This window comes from Geotrypetes seraphini, chromosome 9 (assembly GCF_902459505.1).
Source record: "Geotrypetes seraphini chromosome 9, aGeoSer1.1, whole genome shotgun sequence".
NCBI classification, from domain to species: domain Eukaryota; kingdom Metazoa; phylum Chordata; class Amphibia; order Gymnophiona; family Dermophiidae; genus Geotrypetes; species Geotrypetes seraphini.
In genome coordinates this window covers 175,391,540-175,417,540 of record NC_047092.1, presented here as the reverse complement: position 1 = coordinate 175,417,540, position 26,001 = coordinate 175,391,540, and the positions used below count along the sequence as shown (strand labels likewise).

General features: G+C 42.7%; 1 protein-coding gene across 3 annotated transcripts; it reads left to right on the top strand.

Moving 5' to 3' along the window:
- Positions 1–1,454: 1,454 nt before the first annotated feature.
- ZMAT3 (zinc finger matrin-type 3) lies at positions 1,455–24,573 on the top strand. 3 transcript variants are annotated; one of them, XM_033958769.1, is made up of 6 exons: positions 1,455–1,574; positions 10,397–10,731; positions 18,083–18,205; positions 20,007–20,173; positions 20,868–20,968; positions 22,673–24,573. In XM_033958769.1, exons 2-6 carry the CDS (start codon positions 10,453–10,455, stop codon positions 22,879–22,881), a joined length of 879 nt encoding a protein of 292 aa, XP_033814660.1. In that variant the 5' UTR covers positions 1,455–1,574; positions 10,397–10,452; the 3' UTR covers positions 22,882–24,573. The 3 variants fall into 3 exon arrangements, with proteins under 3 accessions (XP_033814660.1, XP_033814658.1, XP_033814659.1); XM_033958767.1 differs by lacking the exon at positions 1,455–1,574 and adding an exon at positions 7,757–7,956; XM_033958768.1 differs by lacking the exon at positions 1,455–1,574 and adding an exon at positions 7,757–8,069.
- Positions 24,574–26,001: the final 1,428 nt, after the last annotated feature.

The following is a 26,001-nucleotide window of genomic DNA, read 5'->3' as shown; positions in this document are numbered from 1 at the left end:
AGATTTCAGTGGGATTAGCTGAGAGGTCGAACAATATGTAAGACTAAGGGATGGGGAATTTATAACCTTTTTAAGGAGAGTGGGTTGTGGGTTTATTTTCTTTCTAATGGATTCTAAATTGATGTTTTGACTGTTCTGTAAAGCACTCTGAGCAGTCTGGTTGCTACGAGGGTGGTGTAAAAGCAATAAGGGAAATGAGACAAAGATCGTCTCCCACATGTGTCTCTGCAGCACTCCACATGTCTTGTGACACTATATAAATGATTAAGAATGGTAATAGTCATTTATCAAGCTAAATGAGGGTTTTCAGGCTAAATGTGCCCTTGATCAGGGGTAAAGGGAGGGACAGGCCCAATTCTATTGCCAGAGGTTAAAGGAAAAAAAAAAAGGGTTTATGGATTTCTGAATGAAAGTCTGTTTTCTATGACACATGTACCCTGGAATCTAAAATGACGCTCATAATTGCACATGGGAGTCCTTTTACTAAGGTGAACTAGACGCTTAGCGCATGCTAAAATGACTAGTGCACCTTCATAAAAGGACTCCATAGAGAGGTAAATTCTATTATATGTCACTTAATAAATTGGCATCTCAGAGACCAGGTGGAAGGAAGATAATCAATGGGACACTGTCATACCAGGGTTCAAATAATATCTAATCTACAATTTGAGTCGCTCCATGCCTAACTAGGTTCAAAGCAATGTAAGTTTCAAGTTTATTCGAAATTTGATGAATCGCTTATACATAAAATACTAAGCGATGTACATTAAAATCTAAATTTGAATGTACAATAAAATACAAAATAATGATAAATAAAATACTAAGCGAATTACTATAAAATCCAAATTTGAACATATGTTAAGATACAAGGTAATAATAATAATAATAATAATAATAAATAAAAAAAAAAGGGGGTTTGACCTACAGACCAACAGACTCAACTGGATGGAAGGAAAGAGGGATTCAGGTTACAATCAGTGCTCCCTCTAAGCGGGCGGGTGTTGTGAGCAAACTTTTTTCGCTGTGAGCCAAAAATATCGGGCGCCAGCAAGTTATGAGCCAACTCGCCCGATTCTCCTCTCGCCGCCCTGCCATCTGCCGTACGCCGTGCGCTGTGACGAGAAACTTGTGCGCTGCGATGTAGTATTTTGTGCGCCAGCGCACGCCAGCGCAGCTTAGCGGGAACACTGGTTACAATATTAATCATTTTAAAAAGAGAGAAACATGAAAGGAGAAAACATTAGGAGGGGTAGTTTTGTGTTTTTTTTGGAAAGACTGCTGCACTGCAATTATTCCATATAGGAGGTAAACGCATCTTTAAACAGAAGGGTTTTTAAATTAGTTTTGAAACGGCTAATATCTTTTTTGTCTCTAATATATTGGGGGAGAGAATTCCAGATTTGAGGTGCAACTACTGAGAATATATCGTATCGTCTTGTGCCGATCACTTTCAAAGAAGGGACTACCAAAAGACACACAACATGTATAGAAGAAGACAGTAATTGTAAGAAGACAGAGGAAAAATACAAAGGAATCGAGCCTATTACAAGGGAAATATAGAGAAGACATTAGAGGTACTGTTTACACTAATTGTTCGTTGTTGTTGAGCATACTAGTGATTGTCAATGGAGTATACTTGTACTGTCTCAAAGAGAAGAGTTTTTAGTTTTTTTCTGAGATGTAAGGGGCTCATTTTCAAAAAAGATAGATGTCCAAAAGACAGCATAAACTGGAGCCCCATTCAGTGTAAGATAAGTTATTTATTGGCTTTAAACCTGCTTGAATATATTTAAAAACAGTATGAAATATTAAGCTAAAGGCCAATGAAGAGGCTGCCTTGAACTTTACATGAATTATGACGTTCAAGTGTAGCCGCTGAGGCCATTGTTTGAAACAGAGTGAAAAGTGAATGTTACTTTGCTCTTGAAGAGTGAAAAGAATAAAAGAGATACTATATGAGAAGAAATAGAAGCAAGCAAGTAAAATCAAGAATACTAAGGTTTGCTTTCGTTTTTGATTATTGCCTTCACTCAGAAGATCTATTTTTAAGGCCATTAATTTAGTAAACTGGTACTCGTACATCTTATTACTCAAAATGTCCAAGTGGGCATTTTCATAACGGACTTTCTGGACATCTAGCGCAGTGTCTCTCAAACTTTTTTTTTTAGCTCCGGCACACTAAACGGGGGCAAATGTTTTTCGCGGCACATTATAATTGAAATGATAAAATTGCAAATCCAACAAAAAAAATCTAAATTTGAGAGTTATTTATTGAAAGTTCTTCAAGCTATGTATTGGTAATTGTAACACTAGTGAAACTAAAGTAGATAGAATAGAATTGCTAATCAATGCGATGGATGTGCTTGTTTTTGAATGCAAATTAACTCAAAACGTGGCTTGATAGTCGACAAGGAAACATGCATTTCATCATCCACCATCTGCAGTCGTTCTCTTTTTTTTTTCAATTTCATTTGTCAGAGCTGAAAATCCAAGTTCGCAAAGATAAGAAGATCCAAATGGTAACAAAGCCTTGATTGCCTTGTTGTGCAAGTTAGGATAAGTACATCATAAAAAATGAACAATAACACCCCCCCCCTTTTACTAAATCGTGATAGTGGTTATTGGTGCAGGGAGCTGTGCTGAATGCTCCGCACTTCTCCTGAAGCTCATAGAGTTCCTATGAGCAGGTGGAGGCAGGAGAGTTCCTATGAGCGTTGGGAGCAGCACATTCAGCGCGGCTCCCTGCACTAATAACTGCTATCGCAGTTTAGTAAAAGGGAGGGAAAATGACTTGCCGTTAGTTTTCAAGGACAAATCACGTCAAAGAACGATGCTTGTCTGGGCGGTTGTATCCTAAACGCACACAGATGCTCATAATATTGACAGAATCTTGCGTACACGACATACATGTCATCTATTCTAGTGTATACTTATGAAGGGAATTTTTAAAAATAAAGTAAAATTCTGGAATCTCTTCGGGGCACACCACTGTGCCGTGGCTCACAGTTTGAGAGACACTGGTCTAGCGGGACATCTTACCTTCTGTGCATCCAGAGTAGAGATGGGCATGTTGGTAGGTATGCGATGGGCAGGGAATGGGCGGGCTTTGGGTGGGCTCAGCCTTGGACATCCTGCAGCTATAATTGAACCTTTCCCAGGTCATCCTAGAAGGAATGTAGACATCTTCAACTAGACCTGTTTGAGAAGCATCTACCGTAAATGCCAAAAGGGTACCCAAACTGACTAGACGTCCACTGGAGGGATTAAGTAATGAGCCACACACACTCCCCCAGTGGTCACTGACCCCCCTCCCCCAACTTGAATGAAACAGTACATACCTGGCTGTAGAACAGCAGCACTTGGTATGGGAAAGCCTACTGTGTTTCCCCGAAAATAAGCCCTAGCATGATTTTCGGGATAGGTCTTAATCTATATAATAAAACCGTAGGCGGCGCATGCGCAGTCTTATCGGCGTGCTTCCATGATCCGTATGTCCGTGGCCGCCAAGACTGCAGCATGCCCCGCTCTTACTACGGCCCCACTGCCCTACACTCTCCAGAAGGACTGGACTGTACGAGTCCCCAGCAGAAGCGCGTCGGCTCGAGCCACTTCTCATCTCTGCCTTGATTACACATAACAATAAAAAATGCCCCAGACGTTAACACCAGCCAGAGAACAAGAGGAGCGCCTGCGATCCACTGTCAAGTGAGCCCTGCATTTGACACATAGGAAGTGTGCATGCGCGGCTTACGATTCTTTGAAAGACGCGGCGGTGGCTAATCTCACGATCCCCGCCTGCGTTGGACTTCCGACGCAGGCGGGGATCATGAGAGGAGCCACCGCCGCATCTTTCAACTAAAAAAAAACAAAAAACCAAGGCGGATGTCGGCCCGATGGCTGGAGTTCACCGCTGAGTCCGGTGAGGAGTGCTTCCCTCAACAGGAACCGTCGGGTCTAATTCAAATACTCCCAGCAGGTCGGGAGGGGGCGGAGCAGGCTCGCACGCCTGGCGCGGACCGGACAGGAACTAGACTCCCTGCAGGAGCCATCCTGTTGGCTGGAGATCACCGGACTGGACAGGGGGAGCAGGTAAGGGGGTGCTGCAGTACAGGAGGAGCGGGGAAGAGGTGATTCTGGACAGGGGGGGAGGTAACAGGAAGGGAGGCCTACTGCTGGATAGGGGAAGCAGGGAAGAGGTACTGCTAGACCGGGAGGGGGGGGGGGATAAAAGGAAGGGAGAAGGGCTCCTGCAAAGGAGAATAGCTACTGCTGGATATGGGGAGCTGGAAATGGGGTGATGCTGAACAGGGGGAGATAAAAGGAAAAGGGCTACTGCTATATAGGGGGAGCAGGGAATGGGTGGGGGTGCTGCTGGACAGGGAGGAGGTAAAAGTAAGGGAGAAGGGCTGCTAGCACCCGTTAATGTAACGGGCTAAACAACTAGTATAATAATAATAATAATAGCAGTTTATATACCGCAGGACCATGAAGTTCTATGCAGTTTACAATGATTAAAAAGAATGCTACAATTGAGTAGAACTTACATAGTTGGAGGTTAGTGGCTAACAGAATATGAGAGCGGTTGTTGTGGGAGAGATTGTGCAGATCAGCTACCTAGGTAATTCAAGAACAGATATGTTTTTAAGTGTTTCCTAAATTCACAATAGTTGTTTGTAAGCCTAAGTAGTTTTTCCAGGTCTTTGCTCCATGATGCTGCTTGATATGAGGAGATGTTGATGGTGTCTTTTAAATTTACATCCTCTAACCGGTGGGGGGGACGAACTTTGGGTGTGAGCTTCTCTTATGTTTGTTGGTTGAGAAGGAGAAGAGGTCAGTTATATATTTAGGGGCTAAACCGTATAGTGCCTTAAAGCAGAAACATCCAAGCTTAAACTTCGCATGTGCCTCCATTGGCAACCAGTGCAGGAGTCGGTAGGAAGGGGTTATGTGATCGGACTTCTTCAACCCAAAAATCAGCCTAACTGCTGCGTTTTGCCCTACCCCTACCCCCAAAAATAAGCCCTAACTACTGCATTCTGCCCTACCACCGAAAATAAGCCCTAGTCGCCGGCAGCAGTGCTTCCCCCGGCCGCCACTGCGCACCCCCCCCCACTGACTCTTCCATCTCTCCCCCGCTAACCGTGAGACCGAAATACCTTGTAACAAAAGCAATGTCGGCAGCAATCTAGACAGGCTGCTTTGCGGCCTTCTCTCGCCTGGGCATTTGTGTGCCGTGTTGCTGCTGATCTTTGATTTGTTGGGGTTTTTGTGTATGTTTATTTTGCACATGTGCCGATCGCTATCACCAGTGATGGGCACCATGCAAATTTAGTGAATGTTTGCTACTCTCTGCCAACCTCATTTGCATGCATGTTTTTTGGAGAATGACTCACCTTTTTGAAATCGCTACAATAACAGCTGCAACAGCGGTTTTTAACGCAAAGTTTTGAGAATCTAGCCCTGAGTGGGGTGGAGGCAGGATAATTTATCAATGTAGGCAGCAAGTTGTGTGCAGACCAGGGTTTTAAGTAATTTGGTGAGCAATGGGACACCGGCTATGGGGCTGTAGTTGGATGGAGTGGATAAATTGGCTCCTAGATTTTTTATGATTGGGGTGAGTGTGATGTGGCCCATTTGTACTGGTTATTGAGCAGACAGATTAGTCAGGATATTGGGGAGTTTGGAATGTAAGTAAAGAGGCATGGGGGACATTTTTATCCAGTATGCAGCTTCAAGTGGATAATATTTTTAGCTGAGTAAAAGTTCTGTTGATAAGATTGGTTCAGAGCAGTGGCGTAGTGCAGTGGTTCCCAACCCTGTCCTGGAGGACCACCAGGCCAATCGGGTTTTCAGGCTAGCCTTAATGAATATGCATGAGAGAGATTTACATATAATGGAAGTGAGAGGCATGCAAATCTGCTCCATGCATATTCATTAAGGCTAGCCTGAAAACCTGATTGGCCTGGTAGTCCTCTAGGACAGGGTTGGGAAACACTGGTGTAGTGTGTGTGTATGGGGGGGGGAGAAGGTCCACCCAGGTGTCAACACTTCTCCTCCTCTCTGCCCCCAGCCTCTTCCCATTACTCCCGTCCACACTGCGCCCCCCTTCCCTTCCCTCATATCTCTAATGCAGGGGTAGGGAACTCCTGTCATCAAGAGCCGTATTCCAGTCGGGTTTTCAGGATTTCCCCAATGAATATGCATGAGATCTATTTGCATACACTGCTTTCAATGCATATTCATTGGGGAAATCCTGAAAACCCAACTGGAATACGGCTCTCGAGGACCGGAGTTCCCTACCCCTGCAATAATGGAAGTTGCTCGCGGCATTCAACAACTTGCTCTTTGCCACCCTTTCGGCTCTCCCGCTAATGTCTCTTCTGGGTGCCGCGCATAGGGAGAGCTGACGGGGTCATGAGGAGCACGTTGTTGACTGCCGTGAGAAACTTCAACTAGAGATATGGGGGAAGGGGAGGGACACCACCGCCTCTGGCACCTCTCACCCTTGCTACGCCACCGGTTCAGAATTGCTTCAGATCTGGACCACTCTGAAGGGGGTCTGTTGTTTTGGGTTCCGATCTGGTCACTGTGCTTTTGGTGCTGGATAGTTTATTTCATTTTAACATAAGAACATAAGAACTGCCATCTCCGGATCAGACCTTTGGTCCATCAAGTCCGGCGATCCGCACACGCGGAGGCCCTGCCAGGTGTACACCTGGCATAATTTATAGTCCACCATATCTTTATATGCCTCTCTTAAGGAGATATGCATCTAGTTTGCTCTTGAAGCCTAGGACGGTAGATTCCGCAATAATCTCCCCTGGGAGGGCATTCCAGGTGTCAACCACTCTCTGAGTGAAGCAGAACTTCCTGACATTAGTCCTGAACCTGTCCCCCCTTATCTTCATTACATGTCCTCTAGTCCGTGTCAAATTGGACAATGTAAATAATCTTCTCTGCTCTATTTTGTCGATTCCTTTCAGTATTTTGAAGGTCTCGATCATATCCCCACGCAGTCTCCTTTTCTCAATCTTGTCTAGGAAGTAGTTAGCTAGTTTTTGGGCATTAGGCTAAGTCTGGGGGATGCAGTAATAGTGTGCATTTATTCATTTACAGTATTTCTAACTAAAGACTGGGGATTAGGGGGAAGCAGGGGGAAATGGGTAGAGCTCGGGCATGCCCAGTGGGGCCCGGGCACTGCAGTGCTGAGAGAGAGAGAGAGAAAAAAAAATTTTTCTGAGCTATTGGACAGCTTATCCGCAAATTGGGACAACACCCATATGTGGCTAACTCATCCTGCTTGTCCTAGGAGAATCTCACAATCCTAAGTGGTTTACAAATAAATACATTCACAATACAGTATAGCAAAGCAACATAGATCAATCCAGAGACTGGATATCCAGATCTCATCGTTTCGTTACACTACAGTATACTACGCAAATTTTATAAAAATGTATTGCACAAAGCCAAAATGGAAAACCACAGCAAAGGTTTTTAGACTTTGGCTCAGCTTTTGAGGAAGGGAGAGATATTTGAATCCACTTTTCAAAACGATTGGGGCACCATACTAAAAACCACCACCAACTTGATGCTCCCTGGTCATGATAGGAGACAAGTGTTGGGGGGTGCTCAAAGTCCCCCCCCCCCCGAGAGCCGGTTCCTAAGTCCCAGTAAAGGAAGTTAGTTCCGGCATCAAAGTGAGAAGTGACGCACAAATGAAAGAACCTCTCCTGCACCTGCGGCCCCGCCCCGGGCGCGCGCCAGCCTCCGTCACTTCGACGCAGGGCGCCTCGCGCCTCCGAGAAGAGCGGCTCTCGCGCGACTTCAGCCCGGCGTTACCCAGGCGGCCGGTCGCGCGACTTGCCGCCGGATGCGGGAAGCGGAGCGGCCGGTGACAACGCGTGGGAGGCCCGGGCCGGGACTGCTGGATGTTGGGCTGCGGACGGAGCCGGGCCGGTGAGCCTTCCCTGCGGCTGCCGGCTCTGCACGGGCCCGCTGAGGCGAATGCTCTGTTTTTAGGCCCAGGCTGCGCTGGTTCGGGGAGGCTGCCGCTGGGAGAAAGGCTGCGGGTGAGGAGCGAGTCCTTGTCGCTGCTGGCAACTGACCGAGGGGAGGGAGAGAGAGGGAAGAGGGGGATAGGGTCCTTGTCACTGCCGGCAACTGACCGAGGGGAGGGAGAGAGAGGGAGGAGGGGGAGAGGGTCCTTGTCACTGCCAGCAACTGACTGAGGGGAGGGGGAGGGAAAAGGAGGGGGAGAGGGTCCTTGTCGCTGCCGGCAACTGACTGAGGGGGGAGAGAGGGAGGAGGGGAGCGGGTCCTTGTCGCTGCCAGCAACTGACTGAGGGAAGGGGGAGGGAAAAGGAGGGGGAGAGGGTCCTTGTCACTGCCGGCAACTGACTATGGGGGGAGAGAGGGAGGAGGGGGAGAGGGTCCTTGTTGCTGCCGGCAACTGATTGAGGAGGGGGAGAGGGTCCTTGTCACTGCCGGCAACTGACTGAGGGGGGAGAGAGGGAGGAGGGGGAGCGGGTCCTTGTCGCTGCCAGCAACTGACTGAGGGGAGGGGGAGGGAAAAGGAGGGGGAGAGGGTCCTTGTCACTGCCGGCAACTGACTATGGGGGGAGAGAGGGAGGATGGGGAGAGGCTCCTTGTTGCTGCCGGCAACTGATTGAGGGGAGGGAGGAGGGGGAGAGGGTCCTTGTCACTGCCGGCAACTGACTGAGGGGGGAGAGAGGGAGGAGGGAGAGCGGGTCCTTGTTGCTGCCAGCAACTGACTGACGGGATGGAGAGGGAGAGGGACCTTGTTGCTGCCGGCAACTGACTGAGGGGAGGGAGGAGAGGGTCCTTGTCACTGCTGGCAGCTGACTGAGGGAGGAGGGGGAGCGGGTCCTTGTCGCTGCCAACAACTGACTGAGGGGAGGGGGAGAGAGAGAAGAGGGGGATAGGGTCCTTGTTGCTGCCGGCAACTGACTGAGGGGAGGGGGAGATGGTCTTTGTCAGTGCCAGCAACTGACTGAGGGGAGAGGGAGAGGGTAGTGAGTCCTTATCTCTACCGGCAACTAACTGAGGGGAGGAGGGAGCGGGTCCTTGTCGCTGCCAACAACTGACTGAGGGGAGGGGGGAGAGGGTTCTTTGTGCTGCCAGCAACTGACTGAGGGGAGGGGGAGGGAAAAGAAGGGGGAGAGTGTCCTTGTCGCTGCCAACAACTGACTGAGGGGAGGGGGGACAGGGTCCTTGTCACAGCCGGCAACTGACTGAGGGTAGGGGGGAGGAGGGGGAGCGGGTCCTTGTCGCTGCCAACAACTGACTGAGGGAGGGAAAAGGAGGGGAAGAGAGGGAGGTGGGGGAGCGGTCCTTGTTGCTGCCAGCAACTGACTGAGGGGAGGGGGGAGGGTCCTTGTCACTTCCAGCAACTGACAGAGGGGGGGAGAAGTTTCAAGTTTTATTTTAATTTGATGAATCACTTATTTAGATTTAGTAAGCAAAATACATTAATAAAAAATATAAGTATTTATTTTGACATACCATTTAAAATGATGGGGTTAGACCAACAGACATGCAGACTAATCAATACACAAGGTAAAAAGGGACAGAACTACAATTCAATGCTTTAAAGTACAGAGGAGAACCATTGATGGAAAGAACATTAGGGAGGGAAAAGTGAAAACTTGGAAGAAACTAATATAAAATTTGAACATAATTTAAAGATTAAAATTTTAATTAAAAGGAAACTCTTTAAGAACATAAGATACTTTTAAAATGACTTAAATCATTTTCCTCTCTTACATGCTGAGGCAAAGTGTTCCACCTACTCTGACTCCAGCTTCAAAATAAAAACTTTACATTATAATATGGTAAATTTATCATTTTATACTTATGCCCTGGATCTAAGGTACTGGTAAATATAACTTATATTACCAGTACTTTACATCCAGGACAAAACATTTAAAGCCTAATATCAGAGCTGGACAGTAGAAAAATAGAGGTGTTGGAGTCGAAAATTTGGTGTACTGACTCCATAGCTCTGCTTCCGTCTGTTGATTAGAAGTGTTCATATATCCAGCTTGTTTTAAACTTTGCATGCTTCTGATCCTGCCTACAATTTATTTAGAAGCCTTCTGAAAAGCAGATGATCTAGGTCAGTTTGCCTCATAATATCAATGTCACTAGGACATCCCTTATACTGCTAATTTTTTCTGCATGGAAGAGACAGTCCCTGCTCAAAAGAGCTTACAATATAGTTATGACAGATTTGAAGGAAATACCTACTTGAGTTTCTAAGATCTACTGTAATGTAAATTTAAAGAAGAAAATTTAAAGATTGTTGATTGGATTTATGAATCATAATTTTATGTGATGATATTGTATAACTGAGTTCTAGTTTCTTGTGTTTATTCAGATTTCAAGACAAAACTTTCCTTTCCTGAAAAACCCTGCCAGCAGTGTTTCCAGCCAATGATTGTGTTGCAGCATGCGAGTCCTCCAGCTCATCCTGAACAGCCTCCATTTCCATTACCTGTCTCAGTGGTTACAAAGCCAGCAGCAGCCATATTGCTGTCTCCAAGAAAACAGTCTTGGTCTGGACGTGAAGTTCCCCTAGAACTTGCACGAGACGAAGAGCTTGCAAAACTGTTGGAGCAGGATCCTGCACTTGAGGATCTTTGCAAACCTCTGTCCTGTAAACTTTGCAATGTCACTTTAAATTCAGCCCAACAAGCGCAAGCTCATTACCAGGTAAGAATGATAAACTGGGCAACAAACTAAAAATTAGAAACCTTTGTGGATGCCCCAAAGGTGTTTACGATTGGATTTCATTTTGATGCTTATGCATAAGAGAGATGTGCAATATAACTGAGATGGTAATATTATTTTATGGCACATTTGTCCAGAAGGGATTTTGTGACAGGCTAGTTTTTGCATTCTGAGCAGGTTTGATAGTTGCAGCTTTTATCTAAAGCAAAACAAATTTGGTGTTGATCCCACACATCAGAATGCTGTGGAGGGGCATAATCAAAAGGAATGTCTAAGTCCGTTTTTGTTTAAGTCACAAGTCTTCCAAAGTTGAAAACAGCTTAGGACACATTTTCGAAAAATACGTTCAAATTTTTTTTTGTTTCGAAAATCATCTAAGTATACGTCCTGCCGATCTGATCATCCAAGCTGCTAGACCATCCATCTTTATAATAAATTTTGGTCCAACTTTTCGTCCAAGTCAAAAATGCCTAGAACAAGCCCTGTTGTACGTGGGAGGGGTCTGCAATGTGATGGACTGAACACCCAGACATAGCACCTAAATAGTGGGGTACATTACAGGGCACTGCTGTGAACTTCACAAAAAGAGTGCCATGTCATCATCTCACTACAGCTCCCTTATAGGTCTTGGTGAGCCCCTCAGAATCCCCTAGACCCACTTATCTACCACCTCAATAGCCTTTATGGCTACAGGAGCCACTTATATGCCAGTACAAAAGAGTTTTGGGGGTGTATAGGGGAGTGCACATGTTTCAATATCAGTGCAGTGATTACAGGGGCTTACGGGCATGGGTCCTCCTCTCCATGGGTCCCTAACCCACCCCCAAGACAGCTTAAGACGCCTCTGTGCAGCACGACTAGGCTTTCCTATGCCAGGCTGCCAGGTGATGATGTTCTGGAGGCACAATTTTCAAGTTGTGATTAATATTTTTATGGGGGTTGTGGGGATCGGTGATCACTAGGGTAGTGTGTGGGGGTCTGTATTATGTGTTTGCAGTGCTTATCTGGTCACTAGGTGGTTTATTTTGACTTAGATCATGTTTTAAATGGTCTAAGTCACAACGTCCAAGTTCCGTCGATCCTGTGCTGTAAAAATTTTGGTTATACATGCAGTACAACTAAGCCGGCCCACGACGCACCTAACTCCTGCACTTGACACTCTTCCTGACATGCCCCGTTTAGCTCTGGTCGTTCAGCGGCACTATGAAGGCCTAGGTTGTTTATAAATACATCCAAAACCTGTTTTTATTATCGGCACTTGGATGTATTTTGATAGTGTTCACCCAAGTGCTGAGTTAGGCCGGTTTTTGGATGTTTTTCTCTTTCGATTATGAGCCCCATAGCCTTTATAGCACAGAAACACTTCAGGTGACTTTACTCTCCTACCTGAATTTAATCCTGGATGAGAGAGGTAAAATAGTGCATGTGGACTTCACGTTGACCTTAAGCTAAGCTTCCTAGTTTGGATGGCTGTGGTTAGCTGTGGTTTATTGGATTCCTGAGTAGATTGCTCAGTAAGATTTTGAAGGATGCCATCAGGGCTCTTCCCTATTTCATTTAACATCATTTGGTACTGGTTTGTGGGAATTAAGAATTTTGTTTTACTTCTTTCCGTTCATCATTATTATCTCATGATTCCTTGCGCCAAACATATAAGTTATTGGATATCTGTTTTGTAATTGATATACTGCAAAGTACATATTATATACAGAGTATTTTCTATGTCCTTAGGAGGCTCACAGTCTAAAGTTTGTTCCTGGGGCAACAAATAAAATGATTGGTTTTCTCTGGATTGATTTTCAGTTGGTTTGCATTTTGTCATCATTGATTCCTACTGAACATCCTTGCTTAGCTGGCGTATGCATTCCTCTCGGTCTTTGAGAATTCTTGGTGTCGTTTTTGGATTCCGCTTTCTTAATAGAGGCTTAAATTGGTACAGTGGGTATAAATCCGTCTTGATTGTTTAGAGTGTAAGCTCTATTGAGCAGGGACTGTCTCCTATGTGACTTTGTACAGCGCTGCGTACATCTAGTAGTGCTCGAGAAATAGTAGCAGTAGTATTTTTCAGAAGATAAACTTGAAATTGTCCATGCCATCATTATATCAGGAGAATTATTACAAGACCACAGTTATTACAAAATACAGCTGCTAATGTAATCATGTGTGACCAGCTATTCTGTGCAAGCACACATTTGTCTTATTTTCTTTTTTTTTTTCAAATTCTTTATTTGTTTTCAATCTTACATCAAGTGCACAAACAATAAAACAATACAATTAAACATATCATTTGACAATCTTTCTGATTTATCTTACAATACATAAAATTACCACCCTCCCCTCCCATCATTCCTTTATTATTTCTCCAATAAGAAAAATGTAAAATATACCTCCCCTCCCCCAATCATTAGACGGTGTATATTACAATAGAAAATATTTGAATGGTCTTTAGCTTGCAAATTAATGTGTTGTTGTGTTAGCCACTGCTTATAAGTTGAAGCTTTTATCTCCCGATTAGGAAGATCCGTTGGTTTAAAAATTAACCTGTACAATATACTGTATATTATGTATGTTTAACCTGTAACCTGTTCTGAGCTCTTTGGGGAGAATGGGATCTAAAACAAATTAAAGAAATAAAGTGTTTGTGAAGATTGGCTATGTTTTTAAAGAAAAAAATATGAATTCACATTTTTAGCTTTTGCTACTATTTCTGTTGCTTGCAATTGATGTTTACATATCATTTAAATTTCATAAGATTCATATGTACTGATATATATCAGTTGATTTGCATTGATTTTTTTTATTTTTTAAGTAGGAAGTAACTTGATGTGAACTTCTGGTTAAATGAGTGCTCAAGTTAAGGTGATGGAGAGTGTATAAGTTCATAAAGGTGATTAATAAATCCCAATAAATCAATCAGTCGGTTCAAATGGCTAGTTAAAGGGGGAGGGGAAGCTGGAAAGATTTGATATTGCTAGGTAGGATTTGGGTTGAGAGAAGGAGACTAGAGAAAGGACAAAGGGCTAGATTCACTAACCTGCCCGATCATGTCCCATCCATGTGCGATCCATGGCAGGCCAACCAATTCACTACGGGTCCATATTCAAACAGGGGCGATCGAAGGAACAACCCCCCCCCCCCCGACGACACAGATTGCTGGAAAGCGATCCTGACACATGCACAGACCATCTTCTTTGCCTGTCTATGGTCTGCACATGGTTTCTCCGCGCAAGGAAGACACTTATGAACTGGAGTCAACTGTAACAGGGAATGTATTTGCAAATGGTGAGGGGAATTAAAAAAAAAAAAAAAAGCGGATGACTGGCGACTGCTTTATAAGAAATCACTCTGCACTTGGCCGCATTTATTGCATCCCTCTTTGTTTGCAAAAAAAAAAAAAAAAAAATCCATAAATATATAAAAAGCCAGATGTTACTCTGAGCAACATGCATGAGCAACTGCAAGTACTTTGCGCAAAGGACTCTGCCAAACTGTAGACGCTTTGGACTTTCACGGGGTTCAACCTCTGCATTCATCATCGTGGTGTTTTGCAGGAAGGGAGTGGGGAGCTATCAGAAAAGAAGCTTCAGCCAGAACACGCAAGGCCTTTTTAACCTGCCCTGGTTCTCCTGCTCTCTGCTGCCTTCCCTGTAGTACGAGCCCGCAGGTTTAAAGTGAGGCTACACTGCGGTGTGTTCTGGAACACGCTGTAGTGCAGCCCCGTTTTAAACCCGTGGGCTCGCACTGCAGGAAAGGGTTGCAGAGATCCAGAGTTGGGGTGGCAGATCAGTCTGGGTGGGAGAAGTTTGGATTTCAGGGCTGTGGGGCTGAGATTTCAGGGCGGCATGGAGCAGGAGAGTCGGCAGGGACGTGAGCGTCTGGTCCTCAGTAGTCACTTATTTTTGGATCGGCCAGCCCAATCGGTGTTCCCTTTTATTTTTAGTAAATCGCTGCCTTCCTGTTTTGCATGTCATTTTCACTCATTTGCATAGGGGGATGGGATCGGGAGGCAGGTTAGTGAATCGGGTTGGGGTTGCAAAACAGTCGGGACATGATCAGTCAGCTTAGTGAATCTAGCCCAAAGACAATGAGAGAGGGAAGGAGGATGAGATGAGAGGGAGATGTGATTAGAGCAGCAGTCTCCAATCTGTTTTGCATTAGGAACCGGTTTCATGCAAGACAATTTTTCCACAGACCCAGAGGGGGAGGAGGGAAGGATTCAAGCACATAATCAATAAAGTGCATAATCTAATTATTACATATATAATGTAAATGTAATTATAACATTTTATATTATGCACTTTATTTCTATTATTACCATGTGCAGCATCTTTCACCCCTGCCCACCAGCCCCATACCCAACATTTCTCCTTGAATGGCCCTCTCCAAAACAATGCCATATCTCTCCCTCTGTTGCTTCCACCACCATGTCCAACATTCCTCCCTCCCTCACACCATAATGCCCATGGCTAACCTGGAAGAATTCTTTCTGAGCAACTTTTTTTTTTTCCCCCTCTGCCTGATCCTAGTATTCTTCCCACCTTCTCCACCTCCTTGAGGCCCTGCTTGCATCTCTTTCCATCTGTTTCACTATTTCTTCACCACCAACACATCCAACATTTCTCTCTCTCATCTCTCTCTTCCCCATGCATCTCTACCTCACTCTTCTCTTACCACCATGTCCAACAATTCTCCTCTTTCTTAATTTCCCTATGTGCACCTTCTCTTTCCCCCTCACTCAGACACCCATGCCCAACAATTCTCCCTTTCTATTCCATCCCCCACTTCAGCATCTCTTTCTCTCACTCCCTCCATTCTTCCATCCTATGTCCCAAGTTCATGCCCCTTCTCTCCTTCCGTCCTCCTTTCCATCCTTTGTCCGAAGTTTGTTCTTTCTTTTTGTGTCTTTCCCTCCCTCTAGTCTGTGTCCCAAGTTTGTGCCTCCTTCCCATGGGTGTTTACTTGTTCAGGCTGGCTCCCTCTTCACAAAGAAATGACTGCGGTTCCTACGCATGACCCTCGGCTGACCCGGAAGCCTAGAAGGAAGGCTTCTGGGTCAGCCACGGGCAGTGTATAGGAGCAGCCGCTTGCGGCTTTGTGAAGAGAAGTGTGGCTGGGAGGAGGGAGCTGGCCAGAACCTGGGGACTGCCTGTAATGTAAATAAAATAAAATTTCTGTGCACCCTGGTTCAGCACAGCCCACGGCCCGATACTGGTCCGCAGCCTGGTAGTTAGGGACCCCTGAGATAGAGGATGGGATTGGTGTGCTACAGCTGATAAGTGAACCTGCTAGGAAAATACTTAAGAGTACTGGATTACTATTCAGTGTATTGTAAACCGCTTTGGGTGAATCTGTTCATGAAAAGGCAGGTAATAAATCCAAATGAATGAATGAATGAATAAATAAATAAATAAATAGTTAGTTGCACCTGGCTTGGGATGAGGAAGAGTGCTGGCATTCTGCTAATAGCATGCTTGAATAAGACAGACTGCTATTTTCTGCCAGAATTGTACAGTAATGCATTACACTAATGATTTACTAACCCCCTCTTCTACAAAACTGTGCTAGCAGTTTCTAGTGTGGGGAGCCGCACTGAATGGCCCATGCTGCTCTCGATGCCCATAGGAACTCTATGAGCATCGGGAGCAGCGCAGGCCATTCAGTGCGGCTCCCCGCGCTAGAAACTGCTAGCACAGTTTTATAGAAGAAGGGGTAAGACTTCTTTTTCAGGGAAACAAAAAATGGAAAAAATTTAGTCGGGCGGTAAAGGAGCTACAGCAGACCTTTGGGGGTATGCCAGTCCTTCCTTAGCTCTTGAATTTTGGTAGGAAAAATAATGACTACTTCAAATAATTGTTTATATATTGACCCCCCCCTTGACAAAACTGTAGTGTGGTTTTTAGCGCTGGCTGCGGCAGTACATAACAACATAAGAATAGTCTTACTGGGTCAGACCATCAAACCCAGTGGCCCGTTCTCACGGTGACCAATCCAGGTCATTAGTACCTGGCCAAAACCCAAGGTGTAGCAATATTCCATGCTACCGATACAGGGTGTTGGAACTGTTACTATGGTTTTGTCAAGGGGGAGTGTAAATAAGAGTAGAGAGAGAGCAGGATATAGTAACAGAGTAAAATGATTGCACATAGAGACCTGCATGGTCCACCCTGTCTGTCCAACAACAGATCCTGAACTGTCTTTGTTGTTTTTGGGTCACAGCCCTTAGAATTCTGTCTGGCATTGGACTTATTTCAACTGCTGGAGCCCCTGCTGATCTGTGTTATGCCATTTTGGGGACAATAGAAGTCTACTCGGCACTGGACTGACTTCTCAACTACAGAGGTGCACCACTCATGGCCTTCATAACACGTCAACAGTCATGAGGTCATTTAAGTTTTATTTTGATTCCATCCTCTTTCTATTTTGGGATTCTCTGTTTGTTTATCCTATGCATTTTTGATTCCATCACCTATTTTTGTTTCTACAAACTTCACTGGGAAATTGTTTCCGGCATCCACCACCCTCTGTGCTTAATTTGCATAGAATGTCTTTCTTTTGCAGTTTCTGAAAGGAACTTGTCCGCCAGTATAGTTCCTTATACAGATACTTTCTATTAAGCCTGACAGTGGTGCATCCCTGTTGAAGGGGTATTGCATAGTGTGTATGTATATTGTAAAAGAACTGTACATGCCTTTTACTTCCCCCCCTCCCCCCGTTTCCTAGGACACTTTTCAGGGCACTTTTTAAACCCTTTTTCTTATTGTTCTTACAGATTTTATACAATGAAACTATTCTTCATTCATAATTAAATCTCTTGCTCTTTCTCCCCTTATTCTTCATTTGTCCTCCCCACCCCCCAGACTCACAAGACTTGAGACCTGTGTTTAGTATGAGTTCTCCCATTCTGTCTTTAGGAATACCAGACAATGTGGCAAAATCTGTAGAGATGAACAATTGTATTAGCAAATACAGTGAGAAAAAGCATCTACATTAGTTATCTATTTTAGTAATGATAAAGCTGTGGTCCTCACTTGCCGCAGACAGGGCTAGTTTTTTTAAAAATTGCTAAATTATGCTTGTGTTCAGTGAAATAAGTGCAAATCTGTCTCATGACTATTCCTAATGAAAATCTGGAAAATCAAATCTGTTTGCAGCATTTTACTGCCCTTGACTATTTATAACCATTTGCTTTTTAGTTTGCTTGATTAGATGTCTTTTGAAATGATAGCTAGCTGAATAATTGTAAAATATTTCAATTTTTTTATTTATATTTCCTGTTCTGATCCTTATGAATGAATTTTTGGACATCCCAATGATTTTTTCTTTTTATTCTCAGGGTAAAAACCACAGCAAGAAGCTTCGCAATTACTGTGCAGCAAACAGTTGTCCAGCTTCCTCTAGGATGAATAATCCAGTGGAGCCTCCAGCTCAATCTGTGCTTACTCTTCCCACACCACAAGTAAGGTGTAAACATGTCTGAAATAAAACCTCAAAGCAGGGGATAATATTGCATTTTAATTCAGATGTTTCATAGAGTATGAAGTCTAGAATCCACAATGAATTCTAAGGATTTTTTTTTTAATTGTAGAATGCTTTAATGGCCAAAAAAAACCCCTAGGTGTTATCCAAAGGAGGGATATTGGGTTTGGTATGCACCTCTACCATGCAGCTTACTTTGGTCCTGACTGACATCAGGTCAATTGGATTTGTACTGCGTTATTAAGCAGTGTTATGTATGGTTTTGCATTTATTTTACCTTGCAGTTTCCAGACTCAGAAGCTATGGTATCCCCTGTTTTTTTTTTTAACCATCAACCAGATTGTGATAGGCTTACAGCTTGAGGTGTGGAGGTCTTTGTCACTGAAAAACATCTGGGTTTCTACTTCAAATATGGCTCTAAGGTGAACGTTTTTGCACAGATGACGTCTAAATGGAAGAGACATTTTCCAAACTGATGCACCAGCTTATAAATGCCAAAAAAACAGGCACAGGAACATCTCTCTAGCATCATTTTGAGAAAAATGGCTATACAGAGATGTCCTTACAGATCAGAAGGTCAGTGCAGTGGACTTAGTGGCACCCAGGTACAATTCCCACTATAACTTCTTTATTTTGAATTGTGAACCCTACAGGAACAGAATAAAACCTACTATCTTAACTACAGTGTGTACCAGTACGATAGCCTTCAAGCCTGCAGGTGTCTCCTGTATTTAGGTACTGTAGGTAGCTTTGGTGGTTTTATAGAACTCACAGTTTCCACCACAGATGTATTAGGTAGAGAGAGGTGTGGGCCTGGATCCCATTGTTCAGTCATGGCACATAATAACTGAACTACTGAACAGCTTACTGTTCTGTTGGGTATGCCCATAATACCCGATTCTATCGTATCCCCTTTCAGTTTCACTTCTTAAGGGGTGGGAGGGAGACAGCATCCACTGAGGGATTAAGGAGGGATCAAACAGTAATCTTTCCAGTGGTCAGCTGGTAATTCAGAGCTTTTTTTTTTTTTTTAACTTGGACGTGATTGAAGCAAATCTAGATAAAAATGTACTTCTTATTGCTAAAAGATGTTCTAATTTTGTGCTTGCCCTTGTCCCACCCAAAATGTGAGAGTGGAGGAGTAGCTTAGTGGTTAGTACAGCAGCCTGAGAATCTGGGTTCAGTTCCCACTGCAGCTCCTCTTGACTCTGGGCAAGTCACTTAATCCTCCATTTCCCCAGGTACAAAATAAGTACCTGTAATATAATATGTAAACTGCTTTGATTGCAACCACAGAAAGGTGGAATATCCAATCCCATCCCCTTTCCTCTAACAAACCCCCTTGCTGTTTGGCCGAACTTGGTGGAAAACATCAAGATTCTGCCTTATTGAAAAATCATGATTCAGTTGTTTTCTTGGCAGGTGGACTTTTTTTGGCCATTTGAAGACATCTGTTTGCTGTGAAAATGAGCGCCTTAGACTGAACTGGTATTCTTTTATTCTTTCCTGATTCTGTAGGACACCTGTGGAATATTCTTATAGAGCTCTTATGTCATTCTCAGCCTTGCTACTGAGTTAATATTTAGGCAACGAAGTGACTAGAAAATCTTAAATTGTTTAAAGTAGATGGCTTGGAATATGTCATGTTTCAGACTTTGTGCCTCTTGTCATAAGCCCTTTGTATGCTTAGTAGGGATTGAAATCAAGAGACGATGTTATGCAATATAAGCATTTGTGAAATCAAAGAAAACTATTTATGATGATCAATTCTTTCTTGCTAGGTGGGCTCTTCCAGACCAGCTGGTCGTGTGATTATGGCAACAGAGAATGATTACTGCAAAATGTGCGATGCCTCATTTAGTTCTCCTGTTGTGGCTCAGGCTCACTATCAAGGGAAGAATCATGCTAAGAGGCTACGTCTAGCTGAAGCACAAAACAATGCGCTCTCGTAGGTATTGGTTAACTTTCACTAAGGCTGATCTCAGTGCTACTAGGACAGTTTAATTTTTATATTAACATAAGCATTGTCATACTGGAACAGACCAAAGATCCATCAAGCCCAGTATCTTGTTTCCAAGAGTGGCAAATCCAGGTCACAAGTATCCAGCAGTATACCAAAAGCATAAAACAGATTTTACGCTACTTATCCAAAAAAAAAAAAAAAAAAAAAAAAGCAGTGGATTTTCCCCATTTTAACAATGGCTTTTGGATTTTTCTTTTAGGAAATTATCCAAATCTTTTTATTATTATTATTTTATTAAACCCTACTAAGCTAACTGCTTTTACCAAATTCTCTGAAAATAAATTTCAGAGTTTTAACTTGCATATTGAGTGAAGAAATATTTTCTCCAATTTTTTCTCCAAAATTCCTTTTTTATTTTGGAAACATATTTGTATCTGATTCTCATTTTGGGGATGAGTCTTGGTTATTGCTCACGCTGATGCATTGTAAGTATTGGGTCTGACTTGTGGGGGGGGGAGGGAGAATTATGTATCTCTGTGCCAGCTGCATGCGATACATTTTGTAACAGTTGGTAGAATAAAAGTGTTTTAAGCTGCTATCTAAAAGTTTGGTATACATAATTAAAACATCTATGCCCATTTACAGTATCTTTTTAAATATACCATGTTTTCATTATCAGGGATTCAGCAGAACCAAGTAAAAGAAGAGTACGTAAAGAAGGGAATGAATATAAAATGCTGCAGAACAGAAGAAATACATACACTACTCAAAGTCCTACAGGTACCGCCAGTTTTTTTTCACGTCTTGTTTACATATATGTATAGTCTCCACCCGCAACCTTGCGGACTCTGTCCGTATTTGCACAAGCCTCAAACATTGAAACATAGAAACACGATGGCAGATAAAGACCTAATGGCCCCTCCAGTCTGCTCTTCACCACCATCCATTATCTTCTCCCTAAGAGATCCCACATGCCTGTCCCATGCTATCTCGAATACAGATACCTTTACGTCAGACCACCGTACCAAAAACCCACCATACTTCAATGACGCACAAACCTACAAAGCTATTTTACCTATGTTAGACTATGTCCATATGGGAAATGATGTAATTTAAACCACCATAGACTGTCTTCTCAGAAAATACTGCAATTTTTAAAACACCCTATGTTCACTGTCTGTATCTTCAAATCTTTATGTTAATGACTATACTGTAAAAGCTGAAATTTATACCTCTATGTACACCAAGTTTGGTTTTCCCAACAAAGTTTGTCTTACTTATAATACTATGAATGTATTCTTGTAACCCGTTCTGGGCTCCTTTGGGAGGACGGGCTAAATAAATAAAAACAAATATTTAATTCTTTTCATGAAAGTTAAAAAAAAGGACAATATTCTGTACAACTGTTTATAAATCACAAATAGATTGGTTTTGGTACAACCTTCCCAAAGATTCAGTTATCTATGTTTTTACATCACCATGATGTAAGCTTTTAATATAGGGCTTGATTTTATAAAGGGGTGCCTATTTTATGAAAGCTACTCAAGACTTGGCCAAAACAATATATAATTCAACATAGTTCCTTCCAGAGAAAGGAAAATGGTAAAACCAGAGGACATAATTTGAGGTTGAGGGGTGGTAGATTCAGGGGCAATGTTAGGAAATTCTACTTTACGGAGAGGGTAGTGGATGCCTGGAATGCGCTCCTGAGAGAGGTGGTGGAGAGTTAAACTGTGACTGAGTTCAAAGAAGCGTGGGATGAACACAGAAGATTTAGAATCAGAAAATAATATTAAATATTGAACTAGGCCAGTTACTGGGCAGACTTGCACGGTCTGTGTCTGTGTATGGCCGTTTGGTGGAGGATGGGCAGGGGAGGGCTTCAATGGCTGGGAGGGTGTAGATGGGCTGGAGTAAGTCTTAACAGAGATTTTGGCAGTTGGAACCCAAGCACAGTACCGGGTAAAGCTTTGGATTCTTGCCCAGAAATAGCTAAGAAGAAAAATTAAAAAAAATAAAAATAAAAATTTAAATTGAATCAGGTTGGGCAGACTGGATGGACCATTCGGGTCTTTATCTGCCGTCATCTATTATGTTACTATGTTACTATGAATAACAAAAAAAATAAAACTGCTTCAAGTATCAACTTGTCCTTATAATACTTATATATTTAAAAATGAGATGCAGGCCATCAAATATAGGAAGCTCGGTAGCTGATATTACAGTCCATAAATGTTTCTCTTCATTATCACCATCAATCCAACTATCTTGGGTTTTACTCTTTATCCAAGTATTCAGTGCAAATTTCTCAAAACTTTAAAATTCATATATAGTTGTAAAGTACTTAGAAACGTTCTGGGCATTTGAAGATTATCAATTACTCTCTGCTTAATGTGAAATTATAAAGTTGGGTGCAGTGGTGTGCTATAACTTTTCCAATATTTTTGCATTACTATTCACATATCCCTTTGATTATCCTTGCAGGTCCTTATTTCAATCCACATTCTCGCCAGCGAATTCCTCGCGATCTAGCTATGTGTGTAACTCCAAGTGGCCAGTTCTATTGTTCAATGTGCAACGCTGGTGCTGGCGAGGAAACAGAGTTTCGACAGCATTTAGAAAGCAAGCTGCACAAAAGCAAGGTGTCTGAACAGCGGTACAGGAATGAAATGGAGAATTTGGGATATGCGTAATAGAACTCATTCAGTCTGCCATTTTTCAGAGTGATCGCAGCTTGTCTTAATCGCTCTTACTAAACATGACATGCTTTGTGATCAGTTTGGTATAAGCATTGTATGTTTCCTGGGTATACATTCAATGTATATGACTTTAAGGTACTGTAAGTTTTTAAATTATGTATAAAAACAGAAAAGGTTATGCTCTTTAGGGCATGACAGATACTTGCATTTTTTCACCTGTTCAAATACTTACTTTGATCATTTTTTTTCAGGCTTGATATGTGGTGATACACATTATAGGCCGTTCTTTCCCCACATATACATTGTTGATTTTTTTTTTTTTTTTTTTTTTGCATTTATTAAGCTCCAGTGTTTGGGCTCTTGTGTTAATAATTCATTCGGAGAATAGCTTTTTTTGGTGAGGGTTGGAGGAAAACTTACTACTTTTTTTTCCTTTCCTTGCATCTTTCCCTTCCTATACAAGACATTTTAAAATTGTTTCTTTTCATGTTAATTATGATAATGATTAGATTTGCTTTTAGAATTTTAGTAAAAGATTATGTATATGTTACATATATATATATATATAATGTATATAAAAATATATATATAATCTTTTATTAAAATTATTATCTATATAAAATTCTAAAATATATATGAAGATTGAAGGCTTACACCTCACCAGGTAGAGGGCCAAGGGCATTATAGCTGAACAGTTACATTTACAAGACACTGTGAAAGAGAGTTGTAGATGTATTTACATAAATTGAGTGCTGCTTCCATTCATTATGATGGGAAATGAATATGAATATATAAAGAAAGGCACATTGTGATTCTCAGCATATTGTACTCAATATGTGTAATACCCCTGAGGGGTAACTAATGTAGTGATAGTCAAATAGTTGTAGGACCATTATTCTCTGGATAGATTTTCTATATTTTCCAAGTCAGTATTTTGTTTGTCAGGGTATAGAAGGTTTGTTGGTATGTGCTGCATTGGTGTGCTATGGGAAGTGAAAGACTGTAGCATCACTAGAGCCAGGTAGAGCGAACATAGGTCTTGCCATCTGCTAGTGGACTCTTCCTGATCAGATTGACAATCCCTTTGACTTTCTTTATGGATATGTGTAGTGCCTGAACATTAGCTGTGATTTGGGGTGAGGCAACCAAAATCATTTCAGATTGCAGCCTAATTTACCAAAAAGGTAGCACTGGTATAGTTATCTCTCTCTGGTTATATATGTAATTTCTGGACATCTTTTGGAGTCATATGCAATAGGTTGCTTCCTTATGAATATGTATGCATGACTGAAGTAGATGGGAGAACAAAAGCTGCTGTACCTCAGTTAGTAACTTGCCCTGAATTTGGAAAGGCAAGGTAATGAAATGTTAGGGACTTCTGCAATTTAAATAGGTTACTGTATATATTTAACAAATAAGCAAAATTCTAAAAGTCAAAGGAGGTCATGCATCCAGAAAAATTGTGTGCATAACCATTCTTAAAACTTTGAGTGTAGTAGCTCATGGGTTTGTATAATTTAGACTATTTGAATAGTTTTCAAATAGTTTCTAGAATTCTGAGAAAATGCTGCTAGTAGTTGGGGAGGGGGGAAATAATTATGTTCATTTATTTCGCAGAATTAATGCTAAAGAAAGTTTTAAACTCCATGTTTACCAAGAAAGTAAAGATCACAAGTTGTTTTTGTAGGCGATGAAGTTCACCTCCCCATGGACACTTTGGTACTCATGCACACTTCTGTTACAGACATTTTTACAGAAAACAGTATCTGTGGTTCATTTGTTATCCACAAATACTATGTATAAGTAGCATGCGTTGAAAAGTTGCTGATTATGTACAGATGTGAAGGGGGCGTGTTCTGGGTGTGGGAATACCGTAGGGAATACATATATTACTTCTATTTTGCAGCTGCTCGTAGATGTATTGATGAAATAATGTCAGTTTTGTCATTTAATACATGGTCTCGGTCACACCCAATTAACAGCTAACAGCTTATTTGAACTTAGGTTTCTGGGGAGGAGGGAATTGTTAACTCTCCAGTATGTTTAAAAAAAACAACAAAAACCCCCTGAAATAGCAAAAATTAAAGTTGTGGAGCTTGACTCACTCTCTGTGCTCCTTTGTCTTGATCCCTAATTTAATATTGTAATTCCTGGATATAACCAGTCTCTTCTTAACTTGTAAATTGCATTTGAACTCCTACTGGGGTATATTAAATTCCGGAACTTGGAGGCGAGGAGGATGGCAGTTTGAGTGCAGAGCTCCTCTCCCTGGACAATCTGCCTGCTTTTAAATATCAGCAGCAGTGGGAGATCAATTGCTTTTACACCTAAGCAGCAACGGGACCAACCCACCAAAAACCCACAGTCCCGGTCCTGCAAAAATATGAGCTCCACCCTCCCTGCAGTTCGCTAGGAAAATCAACTGCTTTTACACCTAAGCAGCAGCAGGACCAGCCACCACTACCAAGAGCCCTTTGCCCCGATCCAGCCAGGCATGTGAGCTCCTCCCTCTGCAGTCCATTGGAGAGATCAATCTACCTGCTTTTAAATATCAGCAACAGTGGGAAATCAACTGCTTTTACACCTCAGCAGCAGCGGAACTATCCGCAACTACCAAGAGCCCACAGATCCGATCCAACCAAGAGTGTGAGCTCCACCTCCCTCTGCAGTCCACTAGGAAGATCAACTGTTTTTTACACCTAAGCAGCAACAGGACCAGCCACCACTACCGAGAGCCCTTTGCCCTGATCCAGTCAAACAAGTAAGCTCTTCCCCCAGCATTCCGTTGGAAAAATCAATATGCTTGCTTTTAAATATTATCAGAAGTAGGAGATCAACTGCTTTTACACCTAAGCAGCCTATAATAGGAGCCCTTGCCCCGATCCAACCAGGCATGTGAGCTCCTCCCCCTATATCCCGTTTAAGAGATCAATCTACCTGCTTTAAATATCAGCAGCAGTAGAAAAACAACTGCTTTTACATACAAGCAGCAGCGAGACCTACCGCAACCACCAAGAGCCCACAGACCCGATCCTGCCAGGAGTGTGAACTCCTCCCCCTGCAGTTCATTGGAGAGATCAATCTGCCTGCTTTTAAATATCAGCAGCAGTGGAG